Here is a 15,000-nt window from a genome sequence, read left to right as displayed (position 1 = left end):
ATTTACTAGCTACGGGGGCAGCAATCAGTTTCTTCAAAATTTACTGTTCTAAGCCCATTAGAGTTCCAGCGCAGCAAGGCTCTCGATGGAAATCGAAAGCGCCTGCCTTCATCTGAGGATGCTGCATGCAAATCTTCCAGGCTGAACTCCTACCCTTTAGTGTTAGGATGCTTTAGCAACTGGTTTATGTAAATACACTCATCAAAAGGGACGGTTTATTTTTAATTGATGAATATGAATTAGGAAATTAAGACTCTGGGCTAGAATTTGCTGAACAGACAAGCATCCTCAGCCCACAGCCCAGGCACAGGTGAAAACAAGGGGCTGGACCAGCCCCTTTGCCAGGCAGAGTAGCCAAAAATAAGCACTCATTGCCTTTTTAGAGGCAAAAGCATGGTGTGCCTTATTCAGGCATCAGCAGTTGAAAGCATCCCCTTCTTGGGCCTAGCTGAGGCTCTCTGTGAAGAGCACTAATTTTAGCCAAGTGTTGTAATGTGTGAGGGGGTTTTTGTGTGTCAAACATTGGCAGTGGGATCCTGCTTGTCTTCCAGCACCAAGTGCTCGGAGATATTGTTCTATACAATAATGCTTAACGACCATTGTCTACCATGATGATTTGCATGTGGTTTTCATTTGTGGGGTGAAAAGAAAGAAACAAGTAGGAAAGGAAGAATTTTTTAGATTTTTTTTTTGTTGTTGTTTTTCTGTGTTCCCCCTTCACCTAATACAAAAGACCTTTGGCTACATAACCTTTGTGAAGCCGTGCTGCTGTTAGAGAAAGCATCTCTGACTGAGGTGATGGTGACCTCATTGTGGTGGGGCATAGCAGGGACAGTCAGCACCCTGAAATATGGCATTAGTCCTAACACTTCTTCACTGCCCGCTTGGAACCACATCCAAATCCAAGGTGCCATTCTCTAGCAGACATGTTCTCACTTTGAAGTGATGTTAAAATGTCTCTGCATGAGAAGTGGTGCTCTGATGCATCCCTGCCCCTCCTCTCCATGCCCCTTGAGCCTGAGCCTGGCAGGGATTGCAGCGTGCCACCTCTGCCCACAGTAACTTACAGCATTTTAGCAGAGCCGTGAGGTTCTCCACAGAGTAATTTGTTTTCTCCTTCATCACCAGGCCTTAATGTTTTCTTACGAACACCTAAAGCAAGGCCCTGCTAACAGCAATGACTTAGGCCAAGGATTGTGGATAAAAGGCAAGGATGGGTTTCTGAGCTGACAAGGCCTTTGCCAAGGAATTACTCTTCCCTTTGTGTGAATGGGCTTTGATGCAAACAGAGGGCAAAATTCTGGTGACTGATGGACAAGCTTCCAACATTTGATCAGAACTTTGTGGTGTCCCACAGGTTGCGGTGTGATAAAATATCTATTTAGAATCACAGAATACTTTAGGTTGGAAAATGTTTCTAAGATCACTGATTCCAGCCATAAATCATGTCCAACTATACTGGACATGCTGGAGGTAAGTCCAGAGGAGACCATAAGGTCTAATATGAGGAAAGGCTGAGGGAATTGGGATTGTTCAGCCTGAAGAAGAGAAAGCTTCAGTCAGACCTTAGAGCACTTCCAGTACCCAGCAGGGCTCCAAGAGGGCTGGAGAGGGGCTTTGGGCAAGGGCATGGAGTGTCAGGATAAAGGGGAAATGGCTTCACATGGACAGAGGGCAGGGTTAGATGGGACACTGGGGAGAAATTGTTCCTGTGAGGGAAGGGAGACCCTGGCACAGGTTACTCAGAGAAGCTGTGGCTGCCCCATCCCCAGAATTGTCCAAGGGCAGGTTAGATGAGGCTTGGAGCAGCCTGGGATAGTGGAAGGTACCCCTGCTCATGGCAGGGGGCTTGGAAAGAGATGGTTTTCAATGTCCCTTCCAACCCAAACCATTCCCTGATCCTCTGATATTTGGTGAAGGATGTGTGATTTAGGAAGATGACAAGGAACAGTGTGGCATAATCCTTGTCTCTCCCCCAGAACTACCCACCAGGATTTATACATCCATTATTCCCTCTCATTCACCCAAACCTTATGATTTTTCTTTTTCCCTGTGTGTTCTGTATCATCTAAGCAGTTAAAGATTTGATAAGAAAAAGTTGTCAGAAATCAATTCTTCTTCCCCTAATTGCATGGGTGTGATAAAAGATCACACAGGGAATCTGCAAGAATTTACACACACATGCAAACAAATAGCTGCTGTCAGTTCACATGGAAGATCAGATAAGGCCATTATCTCATGTCAAACCTACCAGTGTGTGACAACAGCGTGGGGAAGGATATGGGGCAGGAGATAGAGGAGCAGGAGGAACAGTGGTGGAAGTCATGATGAGTAAATTCAGAAGGAAAAAAAAACCCCGCCAAATCTAGATTGCAAAAACTATCTGAAGATTTCTGGTCTTAAGGGAAACCGGTGTGTTCAGAGATAATTTTGTGCTCAGTTATCTGAGTTTTAATGTAGAATATCATGAAGAAATGAGTGCATGGAGGACAGGCTATGCTGTACCCACATGTGCTTGCTCAATGTGAGGTCCTGGTCCTCTTCACTCAGGAGCAAGTGGTTGGAAAAGGCTTGTCCCAGGTGGGGACAAGAAGTAGGTGTTGTGCCTTCTGTGATGGCGCAGCTCTTCATCAGTGAGCCAAGCACGGGTCCTTTGCTGTGAGGGAGAGGAGCCTGGAAAGGGATTTTTCATAGTATTTTGTATTTATTTTATACATATATAATATATATATTATTGTAGATAATTAATAGATAACATATTTTATATGCATATATATTAAAAACACATATATTGAAAAGTAACTTGTTCCTTTTGGCAGCACAATACAAGATTTGTATAGTCACTGTTTGAACTCTCAATTGAAAACTATTTCCTATAGAGGCACTTGAGAATATAGTGACTCATATTTTCCTCATGCTGTTGAATATTTTGGACCAAATCTTACCCCATCAAGATGCAGGTGTGGCAAGACAGCAAAACAGGAAAGAAATCCATCTAGAAATCGCATTTGAGTACCAGAGATGCCATTAGGCTCAACAGGCATCCTCAAAATTGTGAACAGCCCGCAGAGAACAAGTAGGTGGTGAATAAATAGGGCAGACTAAAGACAAAGGCTTAAAATACAAGTGTTTGTACAGTGTTAACTAGAAGGTACCAGATAGGATAAAAAACCCACAGGATGTAAAATAACAAATTCAAAATGGGAACTTTCAGCAGTGTCTAAGGAAAGCCATCAGGTACTCCCGAGGAAAACAGCGTTCACCAGGGCAGCAGCACTGATGGCACGTGGTGGATGAACCTCTGCCATGCACATGTGGAGACATTCATGTAGAAGTTGACACCTTTTTCTCCTCTTGCACATGTGAAAGTAGTCTAACTTCACATTCATGCAAGCTGGCGTTAAGTTTGGGAGCAGATACTGGAGTCACAGGATGACTGAGGTTGGAAAAGACCTCCTGAGGATCATAGTGCCCAACCATTCCCTCAGCACTCCCTAGCCCACCACTCACCCATGTCCCCTGGTGCCAGATCACATGGCTTTTAAATCCCTCCAGGGTTGGTGACTCAAACAAATAACAAATAAGAAAGTGAATGAAATAATTAGAGAAGTTCAGGCTTAAATGGAAAGACAGCTTGAAAGTTTTCATTCTTTGTTCATTCAGTGATGCCTAATCTTGAATTGTCTTCCTGCAGCAAGGGAATTTGAGGCACTTCCAGTGGAAGATATGTTTTATCTTGATCAAGAAAACAGCTTGTAGAGAAGTCAAGTATGTGCTGAAGGTGTGGAAGTTCTGCTATAGTGGAAATCTCAGCATCAATTTCTCCCTCTTTCTTACAGCATGTTTACTCAAAGGGCTATAAATAGATTATAGTCCAGAGGACCAAACATCTCTAATTTTGATACTGGCAAAAAAAAGATGCTCTGTGTTACCTTTGCATTCTTCACCTGAGAAGCCAGGTAGAATTTTGAGTAGTTTGTTGTGTTTATAGTATAGGCAGAGCCTCAAGTAAGTGTTCCAAGAGCAGTAACAGGGCTTGTGAGCATCTCTTAATTTCCTTCCTCCCTGCTCTTTGGATGAGACGTGGGTAACTAGGGACTCAGAAATACCAAACTGAACAAAAAAATACAGTTTTGAAAATTTAAGACAATCCCTTCATGCTGAGATAGAATGGCAGGAGCTAGGTGAGGGCTGTGATATTCACCTGTGAGGCACTGAGACACCACAAGAGGAAACTGCATCAAGTTGTGCCAGGATTAGGTTGGATATTAGGTAAAAAATTCCTCACCTAAAGGGATGTCAGGCTCTGGCAGAGGCTGCCCAGGGCAGTGGTGGAGTCCCCATCCCTGGAAGGATTTAAAAGCTGTGGGTGCAACCCTTGGGGACATGGGTTAGTGATGGCTTTGACAGTGCTGGGGGAACAATTGGACTCAATGACTTTTGAGGGCTTTTTAGACCTAAATGATTCTGTGAATCTCTGACCTTTTAGCTTTCCAAAAAGATTGTATGTTTGCCCATCTCACAGAAAGATCCACAGAGGACTGAAGGTGTTTGGGTTTGAGATGTGTTTTTTCTGCCCTGGTTTCAATTGCCTGGGCTCCTGATTAATCATTGAAGCAACATTTCCTCCACTGGCATCAGCAGTGTACAAAAGGAGAGGGGAACTATCTCAGAAATAAAAAGAGCTGAGATATTTTGTGATCTCTTCCCACTCAAATGTATCCTTCAAATCTCATTCCCTCAGTCAAGGGAAATAATTTCAGTTACCCTGGTCACAGTAGAAAGCAGCCCTCTTTTTTGAATGCCTTTTTTCATTAATGTAGATATGTTTCTGAGATGAGAAACGATGTTTCTTCTAATTATGGTTACATGTAGTTAATTTCCTTTTTTTTAAAGCTCAGTGTGAAAAGCAGTTTCCTTTAAAAAGGGAGGGGGGAAGAAAAAAGTGATACAGCTGATGTTCCTGTTGCCTTAGCAACAGATTTATTTATTAGGGTCTGAAATGACATGAGTTAATATACCACATACCTGCTGATCGGCAAACTCTCCTATTTCAGCTCCAGTTGACAATTAAGTCCTGGACAGCTACAGCCAGGGGTTAATGTTACTCATTAGGAGAACTAGGTCATTACTGGGAAATCAAGGCACTTAAGGCAGCATGGATAAAATACAAAATTCAACATCTCAAGGAGTGAGGGTTTTTATGTTAATTAACCTTATTTTCCTTTCATTAAAAAAAAATCTTTCATATATGCATATGACAGTGGATCAATTAATTGGGAAAAAAAAAAAAAAAAGTAAGCTGTAGTTTACTTTCCTCTCCTAGTTGTCTTCATTTCCTTTGGAAGGCTTTCATTATTTTATGGAAAATTCTTATGTCTATATGATGAGTAAAAAGGGTATTAAAATTAAGAAGGGAATCATCATGGAAATCAGCTTTACCACAAGGGAATGAGCAAATAAAAGCCTTGGAAATGAAAATAAATAAGCTTTGCTAATACCTCACCTAAGGAGCAGAATATAAGCCCATCAGAGCTTGGAGATATTTAGAGGTACTTCTTTGCTTCTTTATTAAGCAGTTACATAGTTATTTGACCTTCAGAAACCGAAACTTTAGAGAACTAATTCAAGTTGTTGGCAAATATTCTATTTACAGGAAGCTGATCAGTGGCATAGCCAACAGTAACTACTGTAGTTAGTAATTGGCTTCTGATTTCCAGGAAAATTAAATATATTCTCTGAAAGTTTTATTAAGGTATCTGAGTGGGAGTTTTAACTTGATAAGTCATAAGTGATTTAATAAGGCTCTCCTGAAAGCCTTTATTTACTAACTTTTAGCAGGCTTCATTCTGATACTGAAAAACTTAATAGGCTGACAAAGAATTGTATTAAAATGAAACTAATTTTTTTTACTCACTGCTTCCCCAAATACACATGGTTCTTTCACTTCTACTAAGCACTCTCTTTTCTGTATTTAAGCTCTGTGGCCCAATTCTGCTTCTTATTGTGTTTAGACCAATTTGGTGTAAAACTTTTTTCCTTTCATGTGAAGTCAAGGCTGAAACAGCAACTTACCTGCTGCAGATTGTGCACCATTGTATCAGGTGAGAAGAGCCTTGTTCCCTGTAACAAAAGCAAGATTAAAGCCCCATGAGTATTTTTCATTTGCATGGGATGGAGATTAAAGCCACATGAGTATTTTTCATTTGCATGGGATGGTTTTACACTTTCTTAAATACAATAAAAATGCTGAAAAATATTGCGATTCTGCTGGAAACACAGAATATCACATAGAGAAACTTTCCTTCAAGTCCAGGTTGGATTGGATTTGGAGCAACATGGTCTTGTGGAAGGTGTCCCTGCCCATGGCAGGGGTGTTGGGACAAGATGAGCTTTAAAGTCCCTGCCCACCCAAACCATTCCATGATTCTGTGATGCTGGATTCCCTCTGTCCTATCCAGATGCTCACAAAGCAGCCACTTCAGTGCCATCCTCCAGAGCCTGTTAAAATAAATGTTTTAGCCACGGTTGAAAAACTGATTTTGAGTTAATGTAAGACTACAACTGCATCACCTGGACAGCTGAAGAATATTTAGGCTTGGAACAGATGCATCACAGATTGCCCTAACAGCTCCAGTGAGCTGGGCTCTCCCTTTTCCCAGGATGGGAAATTCATTTTATGATGGATTTTTTTTCCTCCTGTATAGTTGTGAAACCCAAGTCTTTGAGCAGAAGCACATGTGAACAGTGGGATTGAGGAGTCCTCTCAAGGCTTTTCCAACTATGCCTCTCAAAGCAATCCTTTCTACTCCATTCACCCAATCTGGTTTTGGCTTTTCAAACCTCATCCTTCTGTCTTTGCCAGGCTCAGTTCCCTGGGCATCTCCTCACACACAGTCTTCTGCAGCAAATTTGCATCTCAGTCTTCCCTAGTTCCTCAGCCTCTCTCTGTCTCCATCCCTGTCTCTGCAAGGGACCTTCCACAACATATCCGAGATGCAGTTTGCAGATTTACTAAGTAATGTTGTGTTTGTGCTTTTTCTTCATCTTGTTCTTCATACGTTCTGGAAAACTTTGGATGGTATTTTTCTAGAAGATTATAGTCCAAGATAAGTCTCGGTTTTGGGAAACATCATAGGCAAAGACAGAAGAGGTTTTGTAATACAAAGTCCCCAGAAAATTTAGCAGATGGTGCCACCAGCCCCCTTTGTAAGTCACAGCACCCTGGACCAAAGTATGGGAATAACCTTTAAGAGACAAAAATCAAATATTTCATAACCAAGTGAACTAATAGTCTTCCTTATTTTCACCAATAATAGGAGGGTTATGTTTCTTCCATCAAAGCTGTTTTTAATTAGTTTCCTCTTCTTACTGCCCTACAACTGTTCAAGTCTCTTTGCCTTCTTCTCCTCCCTGCTCTCCTTTTCTCCATATTTTCATGTTTTTCCCCCTTCCCTGTGTCCTCTAATTGCTGTTTTTTCTCAGCTGTGTTTGTACAAACCTAACTCAATGCACTGAGTTGATTCCTCATTCTGAAAGCAGTGAGATTTGGAGTTACTCTAATCTTGTTGAATAATGAGTTGCAAACCTTGGTGCCAAGAAAGTTCCTGGTTGGAAGCTTCTTCCTTGGAGATCCCAAAAGGATGAGTTATCTCGGGCACCTGAGCTAATTCCTCTCAGGGTATTACTCAGTAAAGAGCAGGATGTGCTTTTTGACCCAAGCAGGGCACCTGGTGGAGCTTTAAGTAGTTGTAGCTTGGTTGTGGGAATCCATCATGGAAATCAGAGAGGGTCCTGTATGGTGGGATCACCATTCCCAGGAAAATCTGTAATAATATAGTTTTTATGTAGTACTTTATATATAAATTTATATTTATGTACCTTTTCTGTTCTTTCAAGGAACTACTTTAGTAGATTGTTATCTACTTATTACCATATTCATAACCATCTTATGACTGCCATGACATGATTTTTTACAGTATTTTATAGTTGCATTGCAGTAGGATATGCTGTGTATGGTCATCAGGGCTGTCAGGGTCACTCAGATATTTTATGACCTCCCAACAACAGGAAAACCTTTTGTTCTCTTACCCTTGGAGCACTAAAGGAAGTTTTTGGTTTTTTTTTTAATAAACTCTTTGGGGTAGTCTGTAGCACTTACAGGGTTTTGTTGCAAATTGAAATAAAATATTGGGGTTTTTTTGTTTGTTTGGTTGTTGTTTTTTTTTTTTTATCTGAATCCTGGAACAGCCTGACTGGCCAAGCTGGAGTAAAAGAAATGAAAAGCACTGGAATGAAAGTGCATTGATTTTTACACCAAGGTAACTGAGACCAAATGATGGTCTTTGTCTTCAAAGCTTAATCTCCCTTTAGGAAATAAGCAGGAGGCTCCATGACTGATGCTGATCCTGAGATTTCTTTGGTTAAGGGACGTGCAATATTTTATTTTGAGTTTTTTCTTCATGAGTTGTGAGGGGAGAAGAAGAATCTAAACAATAAACTCCCAAGGTTCTTTCTTGTTTCTTTTTTTATGAATCTCTTGTAGATAACAGGAGATAGGAGAAAATGCTTTTCCAGCGTAAAACAAAATGCCACCCATTTTTCTCAGGCCAGCAATTTGAACAAATCAGAGGGTAAAATACACACTCCTCACTGTAAATACGTCATGGGCTCTAATAGAAAATAAAACACTGTATTTGCCAGTACTGTTTGGCTGCTTTTTGCCTCTCCAGTGCCATTTTTTAATTCCTTGGCTTGCAAAGGTGTTCTGAAAGCACAGGCAAGATCAGGACCTTTTTTTTTTTTTGCTTGTAGGACCTACAAATTGCCAGCTGAAATTTATTCTGTAGGGTCCTTTTTCATGCAGAAATATTTTCTTCTACTTGACTCCATTTTCTGTGAACTGAGGGGGTATTAAATATTGTGGTAACTTTTGATGCTGATGATGCCAGACAATGTTTAGAGGCACAATTACAGCAAAGACATTTTGTAGAGCAGATCAGCTGAAAAAGAAAACTCACTGAACTTAACTACATATTTACAGTCTACCTCAGCCTCATCTTGGAAATGTAAAAAGATAGAAAAATACTGTGATAAATTGAATAAATGGAAAGCAATTAACTTTTCCTTCATGTGTGCATTTTCATAGTTATTTCTTCTTTCCCTGTTTCTTTTCTAGTTGTGCTTTCCTGGCAGTAACATTTCGTTTTTTGCATTTATCATGAGCACTGTTACCAGAATTTGGTATTAGAATTTTAATTTTTTTTTGTCCTCTTCTTTTCCTCTCATAGTCTTAACATAGAAAATGTATATTAAAGTCATTTGATTTAGGAAAGCCTTCTGTCCTCTGTGAAAATAATTACTGGAATGTATTACATTTCATGTATTGAATAGGCTTGTAACATGAGTCCTCTTCTTTAAGAAGAATATTATTCTCCTAAAGTATTTACTGACTGTGATTTTCACCATATTTTTGTAAATGAAAGCTCCTCTAAGACCATATCTTGCAAATGGGGAAACCTGGGCAGAGCTGTCTTGTGGGAAATCAGTGTCAGGGAAAGACCAAAATTCTGCAATTCTGTAATTCTCTGTTTTGAAGGTGAGGTTTATCTTTTATGGCCACACTTCTGCTTTCTAATATTATTTGAATATAATAAACCTATATTCAAATTTTTCTGAGCTCAAGATTTAACGTGCAATATCAAAGTGTAATACAGTGCATAGTATAATGGAGGGAAAAATCCCTGATATTGTTCTTTAAATTCAGTTTGGATGAAGTGGAGCCTTGGTTTTAGTTCTGTACGGTGTGTGTAGGTCTTCTCTTTACCCTGTATTACCCTTCTCCTCCCTGTGTTTGATATGCCATGCTTTTTTAGTTTTTACCATATTTGTTTTCTTTTCTTGTGTTTTCCTTACTCTTTGATTTGCTTTGCCCAGTACCTCTGCCTTGTTTGATGCCAGACTTGCTCCTCATTACTTCACTTTCCCAAAACAAAAGGGTCAATGTCATCCACATCAAGGTCTGTGTCTTGGAAACCTCATTTCCTTTATTTTTAATGATTGATTCTGTGCTCATGGGCTTGCCCAGCCCCTCACACATTCCCTGTACTCTGCTCCAGACATGTTGGCTGATGTCCCCTGTCCCCTTCTTTTCTCCCAGGATGTCTCTTGGCTCTCCAGTCCTTGATGTCCACAATTGCTGCCCAGCTTCATCAATAATGAGCGATTCTTCAGTGACCAGTTTTATCAGCTATTTTCTAGCATTCATTGTAGGCAGTCAGAAATCCATCTTTTACCTCTTGCTATACGTCCTAACAAATTTAAAAAAAATATAAAATGAAAGTGCTGCTTTAACTTCTGAGGATTTTGTGCCATTTCCCACCTTTGCCCTTCTTATGTGAAGGTGATTTTAGGGGAGGCAGAAGGAGCTGCAGCCAGGAGGAACTCCTTGGATTTCAGGCACTGTACAAAGTGAAATACAAATCGTGCCTGCACAATTTGGGATTCTCTCCTGCTGAAAATCTCCCATGCTAAATATTTTAAGATTAAGATCAACCCTTTTAATATTGCTTTTGTAGCCCTTTCAGAATGTGTAGTGCCTTAATGGTGGGACTTGATGGTCTTCAAAGTCACCACAGGGCTGTGGCTTTCACAAGCATTACATGGTATTTATAGAATATTTTCTCAAATATTAAGACTTTTTCCCCTCGTTTTGCACTTTTTTTTTTTTAACTGATAAATGTATTAACCCCAGCTTTTAATATGTATTTTTAATCAACTGCATTTATTTTCCCCCTTTGAGTAAGTCCTTCTGCTTTTCCACCACTCTTCCACTTCCTAATTGCATTGGTAGATGTGCCTTTCTCCAAATACTAAATAACTGTGATTATCACCATGTAGGATAAGTTTACATATACTTAAAAAATTAAAGTCAGAGAAGACCATATGGGTCTCTTACTGAATTTCACCCAAATTTAAGAGATGAATATTCATTGAATAATGTAAAGGGCCAAGTTCTGCTATTTAATTTTTTCTTTTTTTTTTTTTTTTTGAAGAATGTGTTTCACATCACTGGTTAGGGATGTGGGTGAGAATAACTCCAGTTTAGGTGATCTCCATGTACTCTGCTTCCAGTCCCAGCAATGGGTAAGGCTCGAAGGGCTCAGGATGAATTCCCAAAATCCCTGAAGAGCAGAGGGGTGTTTTGGAGAATGTTGCCTTTGATTGTATAGAGGAGCATCATCAGAGCGTTCTGACGTCGCTTTTTAAAATTACTTTAGGCTGAAAAGTGGGTTGTCAAGTCATCAATTAACCCTGACAGCATCATTTTGTGGTGAAAAAATAATATTGTCACACCCATTTTATGAGCAGAATATCTGAGGCAGAGATAATAATGGAGGCTCAGTAGTGGTGGTGCTGCTCCCACCACACTCCCATTCCCTGTTTAAGGACATTTCTCAAAGTTTTTTATCAGATTACAAAGGGAAGTCACTAAATCAGGATGAAACCTGGGCCACACCCCCTAGCCAGATCACTAAACCTCAGCCAGTTCCTAGGAGAGACTTCAGATATCTCTCTTAAATTGTGGGTTAGAGTCAATAATAAAAAATCCTGGATAACAACAAGAGCTGTGTAGTATTTGAATATGGAGATTGAATGCTTTCGAGGCAGGACTCTCCAATCTGAGCACAGCTGTGGTGTCTGTGCCTGTTTTGTGGTATTCCAGCTATAGTTTGGTCATTCTGATGTTTTCACGTTCTTAGGATGAAATTTAGAGCATCTTCATACCATGCCTAGTTCTTATTTTTCCTTTACCAGATGCATATCGAATCAAGTGAAAATACAAAAGCATTTCAAATGCCTCAACTAAACAACAAAGCCAGACCCTGGAGTCACATAATATTGATTTTTCCCCAAACATAATATCTTAAAAGAAAAGTTTGCATTTTAATATCAGGCTTTTATATGGTTTTGCAGTTCTTCTTCAGGAAATGGAGTATATATAATTAATACTGTTTAATAAAGCTCAAAAATGCAACAGATGCAGCCAAAAGTGCACATCATTTTGAGCAGATCTTTACAGAACAGACATTCCATATTGTGTTCATCTTTTTCCACGATCACTGCTATGGCAATCTGGTGTGTTTAGCAGTTGTTGCTGAGTAAGGCAGACTGGATTGTATATGATTTTTTCCATGTCAGCCAAGAAACAGAGCTCTCTCCTTTTTGATGCAGCAAAGAGTGGTCTTGTACTATTTATTTGTTTCTACCAGGAGCAGCTAATGCCTACAGTATTCTGCAAGAATAATAATACACTGCAGCCTGTAGGTGCACGGGCCAGGAGGTTTCTGGAGGTCTTAACTGAAAATAAAATGCTTGTGGTGTGGAGAAGTCACAGGAACTGATAAAGTCACTTCAGACGAGTGAGCCCCCAAACAGAAAATCTACAAGATGTACAAAATATGTCATTAAAATCTGGGAGTGTCACCTAAAAGGGAAACATTTTATACTGGGGGTGGAAGGAGGATCACCTACAGCAGAAAACCCGCAAGAGAAGCTCCAGTGCAGAGGAAACGTTTCCCCTTTCAGCATTCCTTCTGGGTGCCAAATTTTCCTTCTGTTCTTCCCCACCTATTAAACAAAGCTGCAACTTCCAATTCCTATCAGTTTTCCTAAATATGTGCAGCTTATGTGGCTTCGCCGAGCTGTAAGGCTCCGTGTTCTCCTGCCAGCTCCTTGACAATGTGGCTCCAACAGCATCCTCCACTTTTGGCTGCCTCTGGGACCCCTGGTCTCTTCTGGAAAGCGAGAGGGAAAGCATATCCTTTGCTGGAAGGACTTTTTGTGACTGCAAAGCTGATAGCAGGGCTGTGAAGAGCTTGGAAAGATCCCTGTCAGCGTCGTGGCTGTCGAGTCTGTCGGCTCCGCGCGCGGGGACGCGCCGGTCCGCCGCATGAGCTGAGCCGGGGTGGGCTCGTGGCATCACAAAGCACACACAGAAGCCTGTCCAGGGAAAACTGAGGCTCAGGGGAAATTCTGTCATGAATTACACCAACTCCCAGCAGCATAGAAGTTTTCCTTGCAAGCATTCGTAGCAGGGATGTTATTTTTCAGCTAAATCCGAATCCATGTGATCCCGTGTTGGCTCTTCGAGCTGGGCATTTGGAGGGAACTGAATACTGGCAAAAGTTTCTGCACAGAAGTTACCTACCAGAAACAGGTGGCTCTTTTAAGCATGAGCATGCAGCAAACTAATAGTCAAAGATCTGAGATCTTTGCAACTGGGAGAAATCCACCCTCCAAACCAGTGCTTGGGTTGCTGGAATTGCTGTGAAAACTCCTGGTTCACAGATGTGAAACAAATTACAAGGCTTATGCAGTTGCATTCCTCCTTATTATTGGGAACAAAACAATGGAGGACTTCTAAAAGCGATTATTGTCTGGCGTTATTTTAAGAAAATGTGACTAATTCTGAAAAGTCCACAATTCCTGGAGGGTTCTCAGCCTAGGGAAGTCACGTTGATTATAAGATTAATTTATTTTAATTCCCTAAACCAAAAATATTGACTGAATGAGAAATTAACACGTGTAGAGCTGCAGATGCCATTTGGCTTCAGATTTCCTGAATGATATAATTATTAATTTTTCATATACTAGTGTGAGACCTACATATTTCATTCTACAAAATTACTCTGTGAAGAGAGACACTACGACAGCTGAGATATAGATTTTTTCCTTAATACAGGAAGGAAAACAGTGGAATTTTCTAAATAATAAATAAAACCAAAATATTTTAAAGGCATATGGTGCACATCTGTTGAAATACAATAATTTAAAGCAGAGTAATTAAATGCAAGATATAATATTCACCTTAGAGTGAGGAAATTATCTCATTCCATTTTTAATATAACTTAAGGAATTTGGGAATTTTAAATCATTTGTGGTACCTTTTGAACCTTTCATTCTGTGCTAGTAAAGAAGATAGGTTGGAAAATTGGGGGGTTAATTTATTTTTATATAACCTAACTTGCGTTTCATGTCATTGAGTGTCAGGCCCATACAAACCTTTAATATTATCTTCAACTGAAATTAAAAATAACTACAAGTTTCTTATATTATGTTTTAATTTACAGTTAACTCCTTAAAAATCTCAAGGTAGAAAATGCCTTGTGGTAGTTTATTCCTTTCTTTACCTAAAGCACCGAATGGATTGAAAGCTTTTAATGAGTATAGCATGAATTCCTAAAATTCCAATTTGAGAAATCCTGTAGGTTTAGGAGAAGTTTTTGTTCAACCTGTTTCTCCTGAAAAAAAAAAAAAAAAAAATTGTAATGGAAGTCATATACATATTTTTTTGGATAGGGGAAAAAAACCCCTTTTTTTTCCCTGCCCATTTTATAAACTGATTTTGCCTTCAGGTAGGTGCTCAGTCCTTCTCACTTTCAAAGCTAATAATTTGAAGAGTAAATGCATTGTTTGAGGACAGGGAAGAGATGGAGAAGAAATTGATGAAACTGAGTTTAGACCCCCAAGTGCTGCACTGAGGAAAATGTTCAGCCATGCAGGAGAAGCAAAGAGGGAAATTATTTGAATAAATTTAGTCTCCAAAAGTACAATTTTAGAGGAGTAGCGTTCTGATAAATACAAAACCTCCCATAATTTCACAACTAAATGTAGACAATGCTGAGATGATTTCTGTTTGTTTTAAGGGAACATGACAAAGATCCTGAAACTTTCTTTAAAGTCCTGATGAAGCTGAAAGAGCAAGATCTGCCTTTCCATGTGTCCGTCCTTGGAGAGACTTTCAGTGAAATTCCAGGTACCTTTCCTTTTTTTCTTTACTTTAAGGTTACCATAAAGTAGATACTTCCAGAAGTAGTTTTCATTTTTGTATTTTTTATCTTAAAGAATGTGCTTAGAATTTTCCTAGTTGTGAAACTAAATACTATTGATACATTGTAAAATTAAAATTATTAAAGACAGTAAGCATTTTTTATTTTA

The 15,000-nt window shown here is 39.7% G+C and overlaps 1 protein-coding gene across 15 annotated transcripts in view; it reads left to right on the top strand.

Moving 5' to 3' along the window:
• The window catches only part of GTDC1 (glycosyltransferase like domain containing 1), a 314,519-nt gene that overhangs the window by 271,641 nt on the left and 27,878 nt on the right, over positions 1 to 15,000 (top strand). For all 15 annotated transcript variants that reach the window (XR_012056851.1, XR_012056850.1, XM_072931740.1 and 12 more), the window contains one exon: positions 14,709 to 14,818. Coding sequence is in view for 13 of the 15 variants with exons in the window: in XM_072931740.1 (XP_072787841.1) it covers positions 14,709 to 14,818 (110 nt within the window). In the remaining 2 variants the exon portion in view is untranslated. The remainder of the gene's footprint in view (positions 1 to 14,708; positions 14,819 to 15,000) is intronic.

Source organism: Taeniopygia guttata, chromosome 7 (genome assembly GCF_048771995.1).
Source record: "Taeniopygia guttata chromosome 7, bTaeGut7.mat, whole genome shotgun sequence".
Taxonomy (NCBI): Eukaryota; Metazoa; Chordata; class Aves; order Passeriformes; family Estrildidae; genus Taeniopygia; species Taeniopygia guttata.
The sequence above is the reverse complement of the archived record's forward strand: the minus strand, read 5'-3'. Positions and strand labels throughout refer to the sequence as shown.